The sequence below is a fragment of the Suricata suricatta genome, chromosome 4, assembly GCF_006229205.1.
Source record: "Suricata suricatta isolate VVHF042 chromosome 4, meerkat_22Aug2017_6uvM2_HiC, whole genome shotgun sequence".
In the NCBI taxonomy this organism is placed as follows: Eukaryota; Metazoa; Chordata; class Mammalia; order Carnivora; family Herpestidae; genus Suricata; species Suricata suricatta.
In genome coordinates, this window is record NC_043703.1 from 122,034,050 (window position 1) to 122,052,781 (window position 18,732).

At 38.2% G+C, this 18,732-nt stretch overlaps 1 protein-coding gene across 3 annotated transcripts in view; it reads left to right on the plus strand.

Moving 5' to 3' along the window:
* The window catches only part of CTNNA2 (catenin alpha 2), a 1,129,701-nt gene that overhangs the window by 847,108 nt on the left and 263,861 nt on the right, over window positions 1-18,732 (plus strand). For all 3 annotated transcript variants that reach the window (XM_029937693.1, XM_029937690.1, XM_029937691.1), the window contains exon 8: window positions 8,350-8,430. In XM_029937693.1, the coding sequence (XP_029793553.1) occupies window positions 8,350-8,430 (81 nt within the window). The remainder of the gene's footprint in view (window positions 1-8,349; window positions 8,431-18,732) is intronic.

Consider the following 18,732-nt stretch of genomic DNA (forward strand, 5'->3'; position numbering starts at 1 on the left):
GGCTACATTCATCTCAACTGTAAAGATGAAATGGCATTTTTTAGCAGTTTTCCCGGTTCGTGGTCTCTTATAGTCTTTGAAGGAATGTGTGGTTTATTAGCCCAAGGTTGGAGTTGGAAGGGGACGAGTAGAGGAATTTTGATGAAATCTGTCTTCTGTGCAAGGATATCTGGCAGATAATCACTGAGGACTATACCTGTGTTGATGGAATAAGTAAAAGAGCAAGAATTGTAACATTAAACAGGTGCCAAGCACTTCCTATGGTTTTGAGCAGGAAATTGTGAAATAGGTGAAATTTATTTTTAGGACCCCACATTCTCCAAATCATTCATCCCTTGCATACCTTCTTCCTATCTACAGGTGCCTACTTGGAGCATGCAGTTTTCTATACATAAACAAGTATTTCCTGGGGGCTTCTTAGGAGTTTCATGCTAAGTTTTCAAGGAGAAATCTCAGACATTCACCACCCTCTAAAGCTCAGCTTCTATTCTGCAGCCACACAAAAACGTAATAGATAATGCAGGATGGTAAATTGTTAACATCTAAGTTATTTGACACAGTATCTAGTTGCAGGATACTGTCAAAAGGGGAAGATCCTTAAGGGCTATATCAGCTTAGAAACACTTCCTAGAGGAGGATGAACTGTTTCTTGAAGAATGAGTAAAATCAGGTTAGGCAAATGGTTAAAGAGAGAATGACTACTTTTATCTAAGCACTAACATGTGTCAAAAAGTTTGTCATGAAAGGACAAATTGTTCAGAGAAGTGGAATACTACAAGACGGAGATCCAGCTATGAAATTTAAAATACAGGCCCAAGAGCTTAATAGAAAGCAAAGATCCAGGAAGAATTAAATAAGAACTGACAGGTTGAGCCTGAGAAGTGAAAGCTTGATTTTGACAAGTCATACTGAAGATTATGGGGGTGGGGTGGGTGGGTGGGATATGTCATGTTTGAGACCTACCCTGGGTTAGGTGGTTTCCATGGGCAGAAAGATTTGAGGGAAAACAGAAATCTTAGAGACTTTGTGATGGACAGATTCTCGAGGCTACTGACTAATTGGCTTTTATTAGGATTTATAGCTTAGACAGAAATTAGTACGAGGGGAAAACTCTGTGAGTGAATCAAAGGCCTGAGGTCTCAGGGAGTGCTCTGGGCTGTGTCCGTTGGGGACCTTGCCAGGGTCTTCCTCATCCACCACCCTGCCTCCAAATTATTTTGATCTGATATTTTAGGGTCTCTGATTTAGTCAGGACTTTTGTGGTTGTAGCTAAGAGAAACCCAACATAAAGAAACATGAGGGAATTGACTCACTCATGACAGCAGGAAATCCATTGATAGATACTTTGGCTTGAGGTGCAAGTGGATTTAGAAGTCCATATGTTTCATTCATTCATTTAATAAAATTTATTAAATGCCTATTATCTGCCAGGCACAGGTGCTAAGGACATAATAGTAAGCAAAACAAGACTGTATCCTCATGAAGTGTTACTTTACAAGTTAGTATATGATGGAAAGTATGAAGGTATATAATGGAAAATATATCCAACGTATGTATCGATATTGCTGGGCCAATAAATAGGATCTGGAGTCTTACCAGTAATGCCATCTTGATATTATTTCCTATATGTTGATGATTTTTTTCCTTGAGCACTGACAAGTTCTTGGAGAAATGTCAGATACTTTTTTTCCCCTGACACATTGTCATCAGTTTTTTTCCCCTCTCTACCTTTATCTTCACCCCCGAACACATCTCAGGTTCCAGGAAAACTAGGTTGTGATGTGCTCAAAGTATCCTGATCCTGGGTTTGATTTGTGGCCGCTACTAAACTTTTATCCATTCTAGAGAGGTATCACCCATTTCTTTCCCAAGAGGAATGCTTAGAAAGATCTACAATCTTAGATTGTGATTTACAAATAATATAAAGATATTATGAAATGTCCAAGCTTTCATAAATAATGGTGCTATTTGTAATAAGAAGATGCTCCCTATATGCAGGGTTTGAGGGTAGATGGGCAGCCCTCCAAATATGATAGGATGACTGCTGGATCAATAGACATTTTTTCTCCTCCCTCCCATTGTCTAAATTATAGGTTTAAATGACAGGAAAATGTGTTGGATGTAGAGTGTGTGGCCCATTACCATTTTCTGCCATTGTGATGATCTTGACTCCCAGTTCTTTTCAAATAACAACAATTTGAAGACTGGGCAATTGATTACCTCCCCACACATTCAATATATTAGAGTCACAGCTATCTGATATTTTGAAGATTTCTCATACATTCAATCAAGTTGGCAGGTACCTTTGAGAAAAAGGAAAAGAGTGATTGACATCTGCCTTCTCACAGCCATTTCCCACATTAATATCATGCCCTAAACTCACAGGAAGCCATGGATCTGGGGGATGAACTGAGGTGATAGATTTATATTCTCAGGTTCCTCCATGAGGGACCACTTGTATTGAATTATGTGTTTAGGGAGAGATCAAGAATGGCCTTTAGATAAATATTCAATTTTGGAAATTTAAAAAAATTAATTTTTTTGTTTTATAAATTAGGGAGTTGGTATCAAATCTATAATATTCAGAACATCATATAAATATCTTGCACATATCTTCAATATTTCAGAAATAGTGATGGATATTTAATATTCTAAAAAGGAGAAAGACGAATAAAAAAGATCCTTATCTAAAATAAAGAGATTTTTATTTCCCAAAGAGGCAAAGGATAATATAAACAAGTTATTGAACTAAACTACTGAGTTTTTCCTGAAGACTAATTGTGAAAATCAAAATTTCTCTTAATCCTTTTGTGTAGGATTAAATGGGACTCTGAACGTCTTCTTGACAGCAGCTGATACTTCGGCAAACAAGACTAGAGTTCAGAGCCAGAGAATGGGAGAATAAAGAATCCCCTATAAAAATCCAAATCAGGAAATTCATTCCCTTTTCCTCCCATCAGTTCAAGCCATGGATCAGCTCCAAATGTGTTTGTAAAATAGAGCCCAAAGACTAAAACAAATGAAGTTTAATAATCATGAACCTTCCTAGCACAACAGATGGCAACTAGGAAAGTCGCCTGGAGCAATGTGAGAGAATACTCATGCCTGTATTCCTCTTCTTCTGCTTCTTTTTAAAATATTAGTATTTATTAAATGACTATCTCTGCTGTAGACCCACTCTCTACAGGTGAAGATAAAGAAGACAATTGGGGAGCAGCTCTGAGAAACGCACATAAGATCTGTGGACAAAACATGACAAAGGAAATGTAACTTAAACTGAAAATTTTTATTTTTAAAATCTTTTGGTAACTTTAAATGGAAACACACAAAACTCTTGGAAACCACAGAATCCTAGAATTTTAGAGATAGTTTAGACATAAAATGGAAAATTCCTGGACTGTGAAGACAGAAGTCCTGGTCAGACACTATAAGTAGCTATGTGATCAGAATCAGTTCATCTCTCTGGACCCTGTTCTCACATTTGAGGGGAGCAACAGGGTGGGGAAGGAGAGAAACTAACATGACTGAGTTACCTAATCTGGGTTAGGCACTATGTTAACTGTTACAGATCCTATTTCTCTTAACGTTCACAGCCATCTGACAGAGTAAGCATCATCCGCATTTCAGAGATGAGAAAGCTGCACTGACTTCTACCCCCCAACCCCTTCTGCAGTGCGCCAAGAGCTTCTGCGTAATGAGGGATATATTCTTGATGTTTTTTATTAAAAACATTTTTTAATATTTATTTATTTTTGAAAGACACGGAGGGACAGAGCACGAGTGGGGGTGGGGCAGACTGAGAGGGAGACACAGAATCCAAAGCAGGCTCCAGGCTCTGAGCTGTCTGCACAGAGCCCAACCCCAGGCTCAAATTCACTGACCTGAGCCTAAGTCAAATGCTTCACTGACTGAGCCACCCAGGCGACCCTATTGATGGTTTTTCAGATTCTTACATTTCCTGGTTCTGTAACTTGTCTCTGGCCCCTTTGTTGGACAGATGACAGGTTGAGGGTCTAGAGAAGTTGCCAGATCCTTTAGATGGCTATTGGCAGAGAGTTCTTACAACTGGTTTCTGTTTCCTTCACTTTAGCAAAAGCAGGGAGTAATTGAATGATTGACTTAAGGCAATGCACTTTTGTTTTATTAATAGCCAATGATGTCAAAATGAAGACATGGGTCTCTTTTCACTTCAGTTTGTTAAACTATTTTTAGCTTATGAGCTTGGAGGGAGGGAGAAAGAGCGGCATGAGGCTCCTTGTTGATTCTGTGGGAACTAGAATTTGCTTAAGATGATCAAATCCTGTTACTTAACAAATATTTCCAATAACCTGTTGTGGAAAATACATTTATCTGGAGTTTTTGCCCCTTATTTCACCTCTTAGAAATATCTCACATTAATTGTCTATGTAAAATGAAGTGTCCCAAATATTTCTTCCTTAAAGAAGAAACAACTTTTCCTTTAGGAATTCTTGTTTTTGGCAGTTTTCTTTCATACATTATCTACCAGAGTGGAGCAAGCAGTAGTCCAGGTAACCCCAAAATTGTTTCTACATAGTTTCCAAATCAATTTTCTCATTTTTTTCCACAGCAAAAATACTTTCCTAATTACCCTGAATACTGTTAATGCCTTTTATTGTTTCCAGCACATTGACATCATGATTGATTGTGCTGGTGAAAAGACAGGGCATATATATTGCTATCCATTGTGTTCAAGAGAAAACTCAGACATAAAAAATGGGCAAATTGTTAGTCCAAGATCACAGAGCCTAATAATGGATGGCTGCCACTAGGAGGCAAGGTTTTTTTTCTTTTTTCTTTTGTCTTTTTTGGTGTCCAATTTAAGTTGATAATTTAGAAGTCTTTCCACATGCCAACCTAATAGAGGCATGGAGTGATGGTTTGCTAGTCCCAGTTTGCTGGGCAAATCTGAGCATTAAGGATCTACTACCATTATCCCTGCACATATTTAAAGAAATTAGAGCCAACAAAGGACCAATGAATTAATGACTTCAGCCAGTGTCCAAAATCTCCAGAGTTCTAGTCCTTGCTTTGGCATTTCCCAGCCTTTTTAAATAGTGAAAACAAATATGGCACCCAAGTCATCTGTATATTATTTCATTGTCTTTAGCCAAAGATTTGGAAGTCGGAGAAATACAGGACTACAAATATTACATGAACAGAATCCTGACAATACAGTGACATGGAATACTAGAATGCTAATGTCCTCTGAATTTACAGATCAAATCCTCTGAATTTACAGATCAAAATATGGTTGGCAGTAATCACATTACAAATAAGCTCTTATAAAATTAGCCTGTCTCTACAAGTCATCAAACCTATTCCTTTACATCATGGAGAAAATGCTGACCAATTCCCCTCACTGTCCTCCTAGAACCCGCCTTGCTGTTTCTTGACTGGATGTGTTACACTGTCTCCCTTCAAGTACAACCCTCTTTCCTATTCAGAACTTACCCAGGACTTAAGGTGTAACTAAATTCCCCTACTCCTCTGTGAGACTTTTTGACTTCCCAAATGCAACATCTCCCTCTTTGGATGGATTAATTTAGCTTGTTAGAGTGTTAGTCCCTGCATAGTCATTAGTGTTGTTAATTTCATGTTCTGCGTTACTCTCCAGAACTAGAAGCTCCTTGAGCATGAGGATCATAGATCTTACTTTTTGTGAGTCTCTCCCAGTGACCAAAGTGATGCCTCACATCTAATAAACATATGCTTTGCAGTTACACAGTATTGATGCCAAATTGTTGCCCTTCTTTTCACTGAATAAGGCAATGGAGCCTTTCTACACGTGCCTATAACAACTTTACTTGCAATCTTGAACATCTCTATTACGCCCATGGATAAGGTTGTCTGATCTAGCACATAATAATATGAGATACTCAGTTAAATTTGAATTTTAGGTAAACAAAGATTTATTCTCTTTTTAGTAGAAATGCATTCCCTAATTGTCTTTTTTAAGGTTTTTATTTAAATTCCAGTTAGTTAACAGAGTGTAATATTAGTTTCAGACATACAACATAGTGATTCGACACTTCCATACAACACCCGATGCTCATCATGACAAGTGTACTCCTTCATCTCCATCCCTAGTATTCTTAAATTTAAAATTAAGAAATGATATCTGACCTGCATAGGTTACCTCACTCGCCTTACCCTAAACCTGGTCCTGTTGGATCCTGCTTTTATTTAAAATTTTGATATGTGTTCAACATGGATTTTTTGGGCATTAATTTAATTTTTTGAAAATTGCATTAAAATATTAAATATCTTGGTTACTGAGTTCTGTGGTGCCTCCTTAAGCATTATAAGGGAGGGGAGGGCCTTATTGCCTTCTCTCTAATCCCAGACCTGTTCTGGTTTTATTTTTTCTTTTGTACAGTAGTGATAACGGGATGCCACTGGCAGGATGGAATGATACCGCTGTCTGACACTTAGTATTTTTGTCAGTAATCATTCTGTGTATCCCCACTCTCTTGATCTTTTTGTGTTTTTACATTGAAAGCTTCAGTGATCGGGTCTCCTTCTCTCATAGCCACATTTTAGACCAAATTCATAACTGTTAGTTTTTCAAAGTGAGTTTTCATAAATGGAAAGGGCATAGGAAATCTGTGGTTCTCAGAATGATCATGGTCTGGACCCTCTCATAACTGCCCTGTATTTTCATGGCAAACCTTGTTTGCAAGAAGAAAGTCAAGGAGAAAATAAGCAGCTCTGGCTGCTGCACCTGTGGCACAGCTGGGTGTGGAGACAGGGAGGCAGGGCAGCTAAGTCCCACTTGCTGTGTGACCAGCTTCTCTCCATGGATAAAGCAGCACACTATTCTTCTCAATATACTTTTGCTTTCCTTGGAGCTATTTGTACACTAATATTTCAACGTTGTAAAATGTTACCACTTTATTTTAAGCTCTTTCTACTTATAAACTTCAGTGTATACATATGAAAGGGTCAGAATACCAGTTGAGGGAGTGCCAAAGAGATGGGGATTTGTAAGATTTTAGATGATTAAAAATAGACACACCCATATGCCCTGGTGATGTTTTCTTAATAAAAGCCATATAACATTAGACACCAGACATTTGTTCACACACACAAAAAAATTAATTAGGCAAGTTGCAGAAAAAAATGACTGCTTTAAGTCTACTTGTAAGTAAAATTCAGGTTTATGCATCCAGAATCTTATCATTGGAAGAGAATATCTAGAAATCTCTGGAATGATAATTTCTCTGGACCCTCAAAACACTATCATTGTTATCATTACATCATATTACCAATTACGGTGGATACCTACATGATTCTGCAGAGATGAGTATGGAACAAGAACCGACTTACCAGTAGGACTATAAATAGATAAATTGGCAGAGGGTACCTGGGTAATTCAGTCCGTTGAGCATCCAACTTCGGCTCAGGTCATGATCTCATAGTTCATGAGTTCGAACCCTACATTGGGCTCTGTGCTGACAGGTGCAGAGCTTGCTTGAGATTCATTCTCTCTCTCTCTGCCTCACCCCCATTCATAAACACCCCTCAAAATAAAGACTTTATAAATAATTAAATAAATAAATGCTTAATTAATTAATTAGCAGAGTATTTAACTAAAGGCTAGGTAACTTACTAGATTTGACAAAGCTTTTGAAAAAAATTTTGTTTTATTTTTATTTATTTCTTTAATTTTGTTTTAAAGGGAAGATAATGCCATCCATAAAGTTATGTAGAGCTTTTCATCCATAGGAATTTTGTTGCTGTTGTGGTTTTAAAAAGATTATGGTAATTCTATTTGGTTTAATTGTTTTACTACAGATGTAAAAAAAAAAAGTAGAAAAAATAAAGAAAAATTAAAAAAAGAAACTATTTAGTGAAACTTCCAAACTTCTAGGTAAAAAAAGAGGTTTTTGGTTTTTTCATTTGTTTATTTTGCCTTTACCTCTGCCTCTTAGAGTCATAAGAGAGGCTTTCCTTATGATTTCAAGCTGTGACTTCCTTATTATCATATTAAGCAAACCAGTGCATGACAGAACAGAGATTACAAACACTGTATTTTCTAGTAGAATATCTCTTTTGACTTTGATTCAGAAGTTAGAATGTGGTCTTGGTATATAGTTATATATTGGTATATTAGGAATTCTGAATTCTGGTGATTTATTTTAAATTTCTTTCTGAATTTAGTTTTTATCATCGCAATTATTTCCTCTTCAAAATTGTGCTTACATGAGAGAGAAGCAAAAATAATTGTATTTGAAGTCAAGTGTGTTTCTGATTTAAAAAAAAAATTTTTTTTCCATGTCTCTAACATCGAATTTTCTAAACCAGGTACTATTTTTCTTCTCTTAATAGACTGGAAGAAAAGAAAAGGGAGATCCTCTGAACATTGCAATTGATAAGATGACCAAGAAAACAAGAGACCTAAGGAGACAGGTACTGTTTTTGTTATTTTTTTAATGCATGGTACTTTGTGGTGGTTTCCAAGAACGCCCTTTTACCAGATGCCCTCTGCTGGCATTCCGGTTGCTATTCTTTATAGCATCTACATGTACACAGAAGCGTCTCATCACCAAGGTAGCATCTGCTGGGAGGACAGATGTGACAGCCTCAGGAGGTGTGGTGAAAACACCCTCTGAAGAGGCAGCATGCTCGCTGCCCAGAAACAGTCTTCCCAGGTAGAGACTTGATGAATTCACTGTCTTCTACATCTGTTTTTCAGTTTTCCAGATCCAGATATGCAAAGAGGCAGTCTCTCATCTCTGCTGGTTCTTAGATATCATAACTCCAAAGGCCTTATGTGAATAAATAAGAATACTAATAATGGTTAATGAAAAGCACAACTCTTAATCTGATAGGTTAGCTAAAGTCTCTGACCCTGGGCATTCCCTTTGGTCACACAAATCACCAGGGACACGTTTGCTTATCAGACTGTTTAGAAGCAGGGGACCAAAGCAAGGAAAGCTAGGTGGATGATTTGAATGGCTAATGGTATCATTAGTCCTATGGGTCTATTTTTGGGGGTGAAAACATCTCTGGTCAAGGCCCCATTTCATCTTGAAAGTGCTATAGCAACACTGATAACCTTTTGATCTTGTAACTCTTCTTTTGTTTCCATGGTGAGTTCCCCTTTCTTTGGTAATGTTCTTTCTCTAGAAAAGTTAAACCATCCATCAAGTTACAATGAAATCCAGTCTTGAGTTTTGCCCGAGAGGCCTCCTGTCTCCTGCTGGTAGCTTTTGCATATATCCATCTGATTCATTTGGTGTTGATCGTCTTCCTCAGCTAGAATCAACCACTTCCCTAAGGCAATAACAGTCTTACTTTCTGCAGCTGGAACAGCTAGACTGGCATGGCTGCATTTAGCACTCTCAATTATTACATGTCAAGTAGAGACAATATTAGCCAGATGCCTAAGCAAAAATGACCAAGGAACACTTCAGAAGTAAATTGAATTGGAGAAAGTAATCTGAGTTGGAGAAAGACATTCCTTCTAATTTACTATTGGGGAGCTTCTCAGTTCTCTTCAGCGTATCACTGGTAGGGATGGACATGCGTGAGCTGATGTCCTCCAGAAAAATCACAATTAGTTCTGGAATAGGAAGACTCTAGTTTGCTCAGCTAACAGGTTCTTGTGGGGAAGCATTCCTTTTTATTTTGCCTTAAAATGAGAAAGAGTAAAACATTGTCATATACCAAGTGGATATTTGGCCAGATTGGTATCTTTGCTCTCTTGGAGCAGCTCTCCATACACATGATATGAAGTGATATGGGGGGGTAGGAACTGGAACTGGAGTTAATGGAAAACACTGAATCAGTTGTCAGAGTGCAGGGTTTTACTTCTAGGTCTGCCACTGATCTAGCTGTGTGAGTGTAGATTTGCCATCTCTTGGTTGTCTTTTGTTCTTTATAAAAATAGGGAGTCAGAATAGATCTGTAAGCTACCTATAAGCTGCATGAAATTGAAAGGATCCGGAGGAAATCTGCATTTATTTCCTATGCCAGAGGTCCTAAGGCTGGGGAATCACAGATTTTGAAGCACTGGGAACACATTTTCTCTAGGGCCTGCCATTGGCTATATTGTCAACCAGGCAAAATATGTGAACTGAGTCTTCTCACCTCTAGTCTCTTGGTTTTAGTAGGACCATTCTTTTACATTCAGGAGCCAACAACCTTAGCTCTCTGACCTCATGAACCTATCAGAGAAGGAAGGAGTAGGGAAAGCAACTTTTACCCTGATTTTAATATTCTCAGAAAAGGGTTTATTCTTTCTAACTGAGGGTAGTAGTGAAATTTGAAGGTGGAATTTATGGTAGAACTTGAAATGTTTGGGTGGCAAGTTCCTTGGAGAGCTTCTTTAGGATGACAGTAGAAGGAGTATGTCATCCTTTGAAATCATTCCATGTACAAAAGCATTGCTTTTCTGTTCACCTTTCCCAAAGATTGAGAGGAATAAGGATAAAGAAAGTTGTTTCATGATACTAAGAACCAAAAGTTATGGCATAATTTCACACCAAACCCCTGAATTTGGTTCAAACATCTTTCCCTTTCCCAATTTGCCTTTCTAGAACTAAGGTGGTTCCCATCTGTCAGTTCTATCCCTATGCATATGCTGAGATATTTTTGTCTTTCTTTACATCTCTTCTGTTTTTCCATGTACACCTGTAGTGGTACAAAAGATTCACTGATTTGAACAGAAGCCACCTAGCACGTATGCAAATGGAACGTGCAAATACTCTGATTAACATGTCTCAGGTAGACCTTTATCTAAGATTTGGGTAGCTAGTTAATTGGATTAACAAGGTTTTATCTAGGGGGCCTGGGTGGCTCAGTTGGTTAAGGGTCTGGCTTCGGCTCAGGTCATGATCTCACGGTTCCTGGGTTTGAGCCTCGTGTCGGGCTCTGTGCTGACAGCTAGCTCAGAGCCTGGAGCGTTGTCTTTGGATTCTGTGTCTCCTTCTCTCTTTGACCCTCCCTTGCTCATGCTATCTCTCTCTCTCTCAAAAATAAATAAAACATTTAAAAAAAAAAAGGTTTTATTTGAGTGCCTGAGAGCAGCTAGGAAGTATGGCTGATAAATGCTAGTGGCTCAAATGCATGTCTCCCTGTGGCTGAAACACTTGCTGTTATTTCCATTACTGCCAAGCCTGGTTAGATTTTAATGGGAACCCTCAGTTCTCCATGCCCACTTCCTTGTACACATGAAATCCTTTATACAATAATTAGGGAAATCAAACCTCAATGGGGAAAAAAGTTGAAAATGAAGAAAAACATTTCCAGTAACTTTCCTTAAGTTTCCACCCTTTCAGTTTACAGCCTCTTCCTCATAGCTCTAAGATTGGGTGGTATCCTTCAGAAGGATGACCCTGGAGTCTTACAAAGTTCTGGTCACCAAATTAAAAAGAAATAAAGTCAATCGTGATCATTATCTTGAACTTACCTAATAAAAAAAAAGTAGCCTTAAACTTGTAGAAATCTGAAAAAAATTAGGAATAATGGAATAAAAAGGATTTCTGTTTAAGTAGGATTTTCATATAAGTGGATCCCCTTTCTTTAGGCAGTATATCCCAAAGAAATGTGGAGTCATAAATCATGAAAAAGGTTGCAAGAACCCAAGGGTGTTATTTAAACTTGATTGGCCTAAAACCATCTTGCCAATTAAACCTATGAGAGTGGGCAGTGGTAGAGCAGAATCCGCTTAAGAGTATTTTGTTTGGAATTAAAAATGGATTTAAGGGAATATAACTGCCAGCTTTAAGCATTACATTTTAATTTTAGAGCTTCAGGCACAGTATGCCCATGTCTGAGCTATTGTCACTGCTGTGATTCTGGAATCAGACCATTATAAAAACAAAAGGTTTTGGCTGAGTCTCTGCTTGGGTACGTAGCAGCCCACACGGTCTCCCCGTCCCTTAGAGAGGACTCAGTCGGTGTTTGCCAGCTGCTGCTCAATGTCCTCCTTCTATGTGCCACCTGTGAACTATTCTAGGCATGGTCTCCTGATTTTCTCGAAGCTTGCAGGGAAGCTGATCTATCCTCATTATTATTTTTGTCCTGTTATTAGTCTTTTTCTCCCCCCAAGTTGATAAGCAAATCAGGACTCAAACGCTTCCCAATGAGAAGCTAATAAATAATAATCATAACAAGTCAGGGTGTTGCTAAACTTAGCAACTCTCTCATTCCCAAAACTAATCAAGGGCCTAATTCTTATCTCTTCACCCTTAATAGCCATCACAGTAATTCTAGCAATGAGATTCAGTAAGTGTCAACTTGACAAAAGCATCAATTTTGGTATTATAATCAAAACACTTTTGACTAACAACAAACATCATGTATAGAATGCTTTTACATTGGCATGAAGACTTAATAGAATAAATTATATAATAGAGGACTTAAAAACAAGCAAAAAATGTCACTGGGTGGTATGTTTAAAGGTGTATTTGGAGCACCTGAGTGGCTCAGTAGGTTGAGTGTCCAACTTCAGCCCAGGTCATGATCTTATAGTTTGTGAGTTGGAGCTCCACATTGGGCTCTGTGCTGACAGCTCAGAGCCTGGAGCCTGCTTTGGATTCTGTGTCTCCCTCTCTCTGCCCTTCTCCCACCCACACTCTTGTCTCTCTCTCCCTCTCTCAAAAATAAAATAAAAACATTAAAAAAATAAAAAATAAAGGTGAATCTATCAAGACACAGTCTCCATTAGGGAACTTATATAAGAATGACAGAAGAATATACTTATATTATATTATATATGTTCTTATATACTCATACTCATATAGAGTATGAGTATATAAGAACATACTTATAAGAATATAAGTATGACTGAAGGTGGGCAGTGATCAGCAACTGCTTCTAAAATCACTGCCTACAAAATGGAAACTAAGTTAGAGCTGACATGTATTGAGTTCACAGAATGTGCCAGGTACTGTTGTAAGTTCTCTCCACCTAACCCTCATACCAGCTCTGTGAGATAGAAGAGACATAATCATGCCCATTTTACAAATGAGGACATGAAGTGAAGTAGTGCACCCATGGCCATGTGGAGTATGGACACATAGAGGTTTTAGCCCAGGCATTCTGGCTGTAGGGTCTTTCCTCATAACCCTTTCCCATCCTGCCCCTCCATGGAACCAGCATATGCAAATGGATTGCCCATATACTAATCTACTCTGGGAGTTGCTGCTGGGAGGGGAAGGAGGTTCACATAAATATATAGAGGTGCTTTATGGTTTCCAACAGTACCTTTACTACTTCAGGGTTTGGGATAGGTGACATGGATATACTGCAGACAGAAAAAGAAATCTTTGGTGAATGTCAAAAGTATGGTTCTTAGTTGTGTTATGATATTATCTCTCAGGTTTCCAGCTGTTACGGTTTGTTGGGTCCTCTTTTTAAAAAGTGCTATTATGTTTAGGTAGCCAGCTTCTCAAAGTGTGAATTATAGATTTTGCAAAACATTTATAGAAAAAAAGGAATTTTAAGGCTTTCAATTCTTTTTCTCACATCTGCTCATGATGGGGCCAATTATTTTTAGAGTCACTGTAAGAAAACATTTTAAAGTCATTTATTTAGAGACTTAAATCTGCTTTTCCTCTTAAGGACAGGAGGCTATCTATGTGGCTATAATAAAAATAAAATAATAAATAAAATAATAAAATAAAATATTGATTTCCTCCAAATGGTAAAGTTTGTGTTCTTCACATTTTGAGAGCTATGTCAGAGTTAATAATCCCTAGAATTTGTTCCCTAGGTCATATTGCCTTGCTGCTGTAGAAATATGGAGACCCGGAAATAATCATACAGTGACTGGGATTTGAAATACAAAACATAAACAACTCAGAGACAGTGAATACAAATTGCATCAGAAGCACCAAAGAGCAGAATCAAAATGGCAAGGAGGACAGAGGTAGGAGAGGACTCAAGAGTTCTGTCCAAGGCCATCTTGGACATGCCTCTTAAAGATAGGTTATATATTCAAACTACCTCTCGCATAGGAAAATCCTGATATGATAGCCCTGAATGTCAGAACACCACATACTTATTTATCTTCTGGAAATTACTCATTAGGAAAAGTTTAAAGTATATGATTTCATCAGCTAGAAACATTTCTTAAAATATTACTATGTGAAAACTCTTCCTTTATGAAGACAGTATTCAAGCCATAAAGCAATTTAATTTATTCCTCTCAGCCAGCACACAGTTGATTATTCACACATTAGCACAGGCTTGTGTGGACACCAACCAACCTTGACCTCTTCCTCACTAGCAAGTCTAGATCATAGAAAGAACCCAGTAGCTTGATCAGCATTGAATAATCACTGAGCAGAGGGATCTATAACCTATGTTTGAATAGGGAAATGTTTAGTTAAGTGGAAACTCAGCTACTGATTTGCTCTCTTCTGCTAATTTCTCCAGGCCCTGGAAGTCAAGGAAAAGTGGGAAAGGGAAGGATAAATAGCAATCACTGAGTCCCAAAACACATTCAAGAGAATGTCTGCATTTGGCCCAATCTCTCACATCTTCTCCTCTTCTAGACAATGAAAATGCCATAAAAAATCTTGACTCTTGGGGCTTCTGGGCAGCTTGGTCTATTGAGCATCTAATCTTGATTTTCACTTAGGTCATGATCTCACCATTTGGGTCCCCTGTTAGCCCCAAGTCACTCCTTGTGTTAATAGTGTGAAGTCTGCTACAGATTCTCTGTCTCCTTCTCTCTGCCCCTCCCTTGCTCTCTCTCCTTAAAAAAAAAAAAAAGGAATCTTGATCCTGACCCTGGACAATCTACTATAGGATTATAAAAAATTCTATCATATTGTCTAGGATGAAATTTCTCAACAGGAAAATTTGGATGATTTTCAATAATGATGATTTAAACAACAAGGATTTTTTTTTTTTTTCAGAATGCCATTTTAGCTTACCAGAACATTCATTTCAGAACACTCATCTTGATTAAATGAAATTGGCCCAAGTCATTGTTGGAGGATGTGTTTAGGCTGGGATTTCTTATCCAAAACTGTCACTGAAAGGAAGATAATTTTAAAGTCTGTTGTACAAGAGTTTGCCACTATGGTCTGAATTGAGCCGTTTCTAGAGCTGATGATAGCAGCTAATCACCTTGACTCTAATTGAACTGAACTTGAATCTAACTAATTCTAACATTGCAGCCAGTTTGTGGTCAAACTATCTGTTCCATTTGACCCCTTCTTGCTGAGGTTATCTTTTACTACCTGAAATGGCTTCTGGCATCAGTTTTCCCAGGGGAAATTTCCACCAGGACAGCTGATATTTCTTTATCTCCCCATTTCCCAAGGAGGCTGTATTCATCTGAAACTAAGAAAATGAGTCATCTTCCTACAGGCTCTGCCTTTCCTGCTGTCACCCCCAGCCCTGGTGGCAGCTCATTTGCCCTAGGATCTCATCACATTATACCTTCCTGGCTTCCCTGAATGTCACTGATGATGGCTGAGGGAATTCAACAGTCTTCTTTGCGTGGGTAGAAAATTGTGAAGAAGAGGTTGTGCTTATAATGTCCATCTATTTACTGTATATGCTCTTGACCATTCTTTGTCTTTCTTGGCTGAATGAAGGATTTTCCAGGATACCTGAAAGCCAAATCCTCACTCTACCCCAACCCTACACATTTGTGTGCTTCCCACTGTGATCAACTTTCCAAAAAGATTACAGCCCTGTACAGTTCTTCCTGTTATCATTCCTGAACTTCTCATCAGTTATTCAGACCAGTGGATTCCAACTCCTACATGCATGTCCAATCCATTCCTTCCTATCCACTCCCATTGGATTTAAACATCCACTGTTTAATTGATTTTTCATAAAAATGATGGCCACAACCTTACAACCACTCTCCCCTACCCCAGCCTCCTTGGCTTCAGCTCACTCTGGCTCTAGCAATTTTAGTCAGCATTCACACATCCTCATGCTTTTGCAATGGCTTTTGCCTAGAATGCCCTCTCTCTTTTTATCTTCCTCTTCTTACCCCCCACCAAGAAATTTCACATTTTTTTTTGAATGCTCCCTCTCCCTCTTTTTTTTCTTCCAGGAAAATTCACAATTTTTCCTACAAGGCTTAGCTTAAATGTCACCTTATCATCACAACCTTATCCAATTCCTATAAACAGGGTTTATCCAGTAGGCTCCTGGAGCATTTAAAAATACTCCTATTATGACACTTTTTACTGTGACTGTTTTTTCTGTGACTTTGCCTATCCCCAAGTGTTATTATTTTTTGCTTCTTCAGGTCACATCCCAGTGGCCAAAATAAAGTCAGCTTGCAGTACACAGGGGTTGAAAGAAGAAAGAATCCCCTGTATGTAGCCATGGCCCCCCAAAATTGTCACAATCATCAATGTCCCTCCATTTTGCATTCTCATGGCTCTGGTTCCATTGTTTTAAGAACTAAATTTGTTTAAAAGTCCACTTACACTGTGGGTTTTTCCAGCTTAAAAGAGAACGTCTATGCTTCAACCCAGAAGTTTCTTGCAGGTCTGGCTTTAGAAAAGGCAGCTCAAGAACCTGCCGAAATGCAGACATACAGCTCCATCTTGGGAGATTCCGAATTCATGTATATATGGTAGCACACTACTCTGTATTGGAATCAGCTTTCCAGAAAATCTGTGATGTTCTAGCAGGTTTGAATTCCTCTGCCTTTGTTTCTGAGATTAGGAACATTCAGATCTCATTGAAGTCTGTTCAGGGTATGTCTGAGGACTGTGAAGCCCTTCAACTTCCCTCTAATCCTTTACTGGAGCCTCTCTGCTAGACCTCCCCATTTCACAGGGACAGTATCTGCTTAAAGGGAAGGAGAATCCATGCTTGATCCCTCCTTCTCCATGGACCAAGATTAGAGGAGGCTGGTCTCATTGCTTACTGTGCTCTGTGCAGAGCCAAGACAAAGGTGAGCCAAATGAGAAAAGTTTGGGGAACTCCAAAAATCTCAGTAACCAAGTAAGTAATATTCTTATGCAGTGTTTTTGGAAATAGAAATTAAGGCAACAAAAATCCACAATGAGCAAATTATCAACATTGTAAATAAAGATAAAATCAGTAACAGAAGCTGGAAAAACCCAGCAGTACTGATCCTGTCCTTATTTACATTGTTGCTATTTTATTTATGATGGGTGAGTCTTTCCTTAGTCTTGGCTCTGCTCCAGAGTTTCTGTCTATTAAAGTCTTTACTGCACCTGCTATCTGAGAAAGTTTCCCCCAAAAGTCTCAATGTCAGGTGGTTTTCTTTTCCCCTACATTAATGGCAAAAGGGCTGACTTTTAAATTTAATGAGATGACACCTTGGACTCCAGATTTGAAGACCTATTTGAATTGTGGTGTCTTTTAGGTTGTCTTGCTCCCAATGCATTTCCTCTCGATATTTATCACAGTGACGTGGGCTTTTTATGGCACTCTGAAGTGCTTCAGAGAAAATGGAGAGCATTTTAATACTGCTGATTTACTCTTTCAGGTCCTCAGTAATTTCCTTACTGCCTAATTATAAGGCTCAGTTTAATTTACTCTACACATAATGTTTACTGATGCACATATGGTGCCACATTTCAGGAAACTGTACCCAGAACAGGTATTTTTATCAGGCTGGCGCATGGAAAATTTCCTTCATTTACAGAAAAAAAAAAGGCTAAGAAATTAATTGTCTCAACAAAGAATGTCCCCCAAAGAGAGAGACACAGAGAAAAATCACATCTATCTTTAACTTTATGAAAAAAGTAGTCTCTTCAAATGCTTATTTTTAAAGCTGAATAATGATTATGTATTACATATGTACCAAGATTTGTAGTTACCCACAAAATTGGGAGGTAGGAATTGGGAAAAAGGAGAGACAGGAAAGAAAAGCAATTCTATCTTCTGGGCTTATTTCTCAACTATCTCTGAAAAAGGAAATGTAGATCCATAGACTCTTAGAGGTAAAAGGAACCTCTAAGATTTTTTTCTAGGGCAAAAATCAGCCTCCTTAAAACCCCTCCATCAGCCTCCAATTGAGAGATTTAGAAATTTAGAGATGGGAGCTTATCCCTTAACCTAGCAATTTTAGTTGTTAGAAATTGAATTAAGATCAGTGATTTTGTAAGCATCAGTCATTAATGTCATGTGCTTTTTGGTGTGTTTGTTTTTTATTTTTTTCCAAAATGGATGGCGTTTGTTTGTTTTTACCTTGCCTATGTTTAAGGCCCAGATAAAAGCTTCAGTAAAGAGCTCTATTTAGAGTTCTAAAGACCCACAAAGAATGACTTACTGCACATGAATCCATGGCTTCTCAATCAGGCTTGCCTTCCCATATCTCTGAGTGCTAAGAGTAGATACATTTAGGAACTGAGTAGCTGATTCTGTCTTGTCACTCAGATACCTGAAATTACCAGCTCTCTTGGGACCCATTGCTCCCATTTGTATCTTATTATGTACAAGCTCAGAAGAGCAGAGTTACCCACTGAAACTGCTGATATTTGTTTAGTGTCTATTCTTTCCTTAATACTTTATCTACTCTCTCTACAACAATTCTGTGATGGGACATTACTGTCAAAAGATTTTATTTTCAGAGTAGAGTATTGAAGTCCCAGCAATAAAATTAAATTTCTTACTGGTACAGAACTCTTACATTAGAAAATCCAAGTGGGCTGACTGAAGCCTGACCTTTTAATGACTGTAGTTGTTAAAATGGATACACTTTGGTTTTAGTTTATAGCTTTTGTTAAAATTCCCTTATAGGATGAGTGTCAG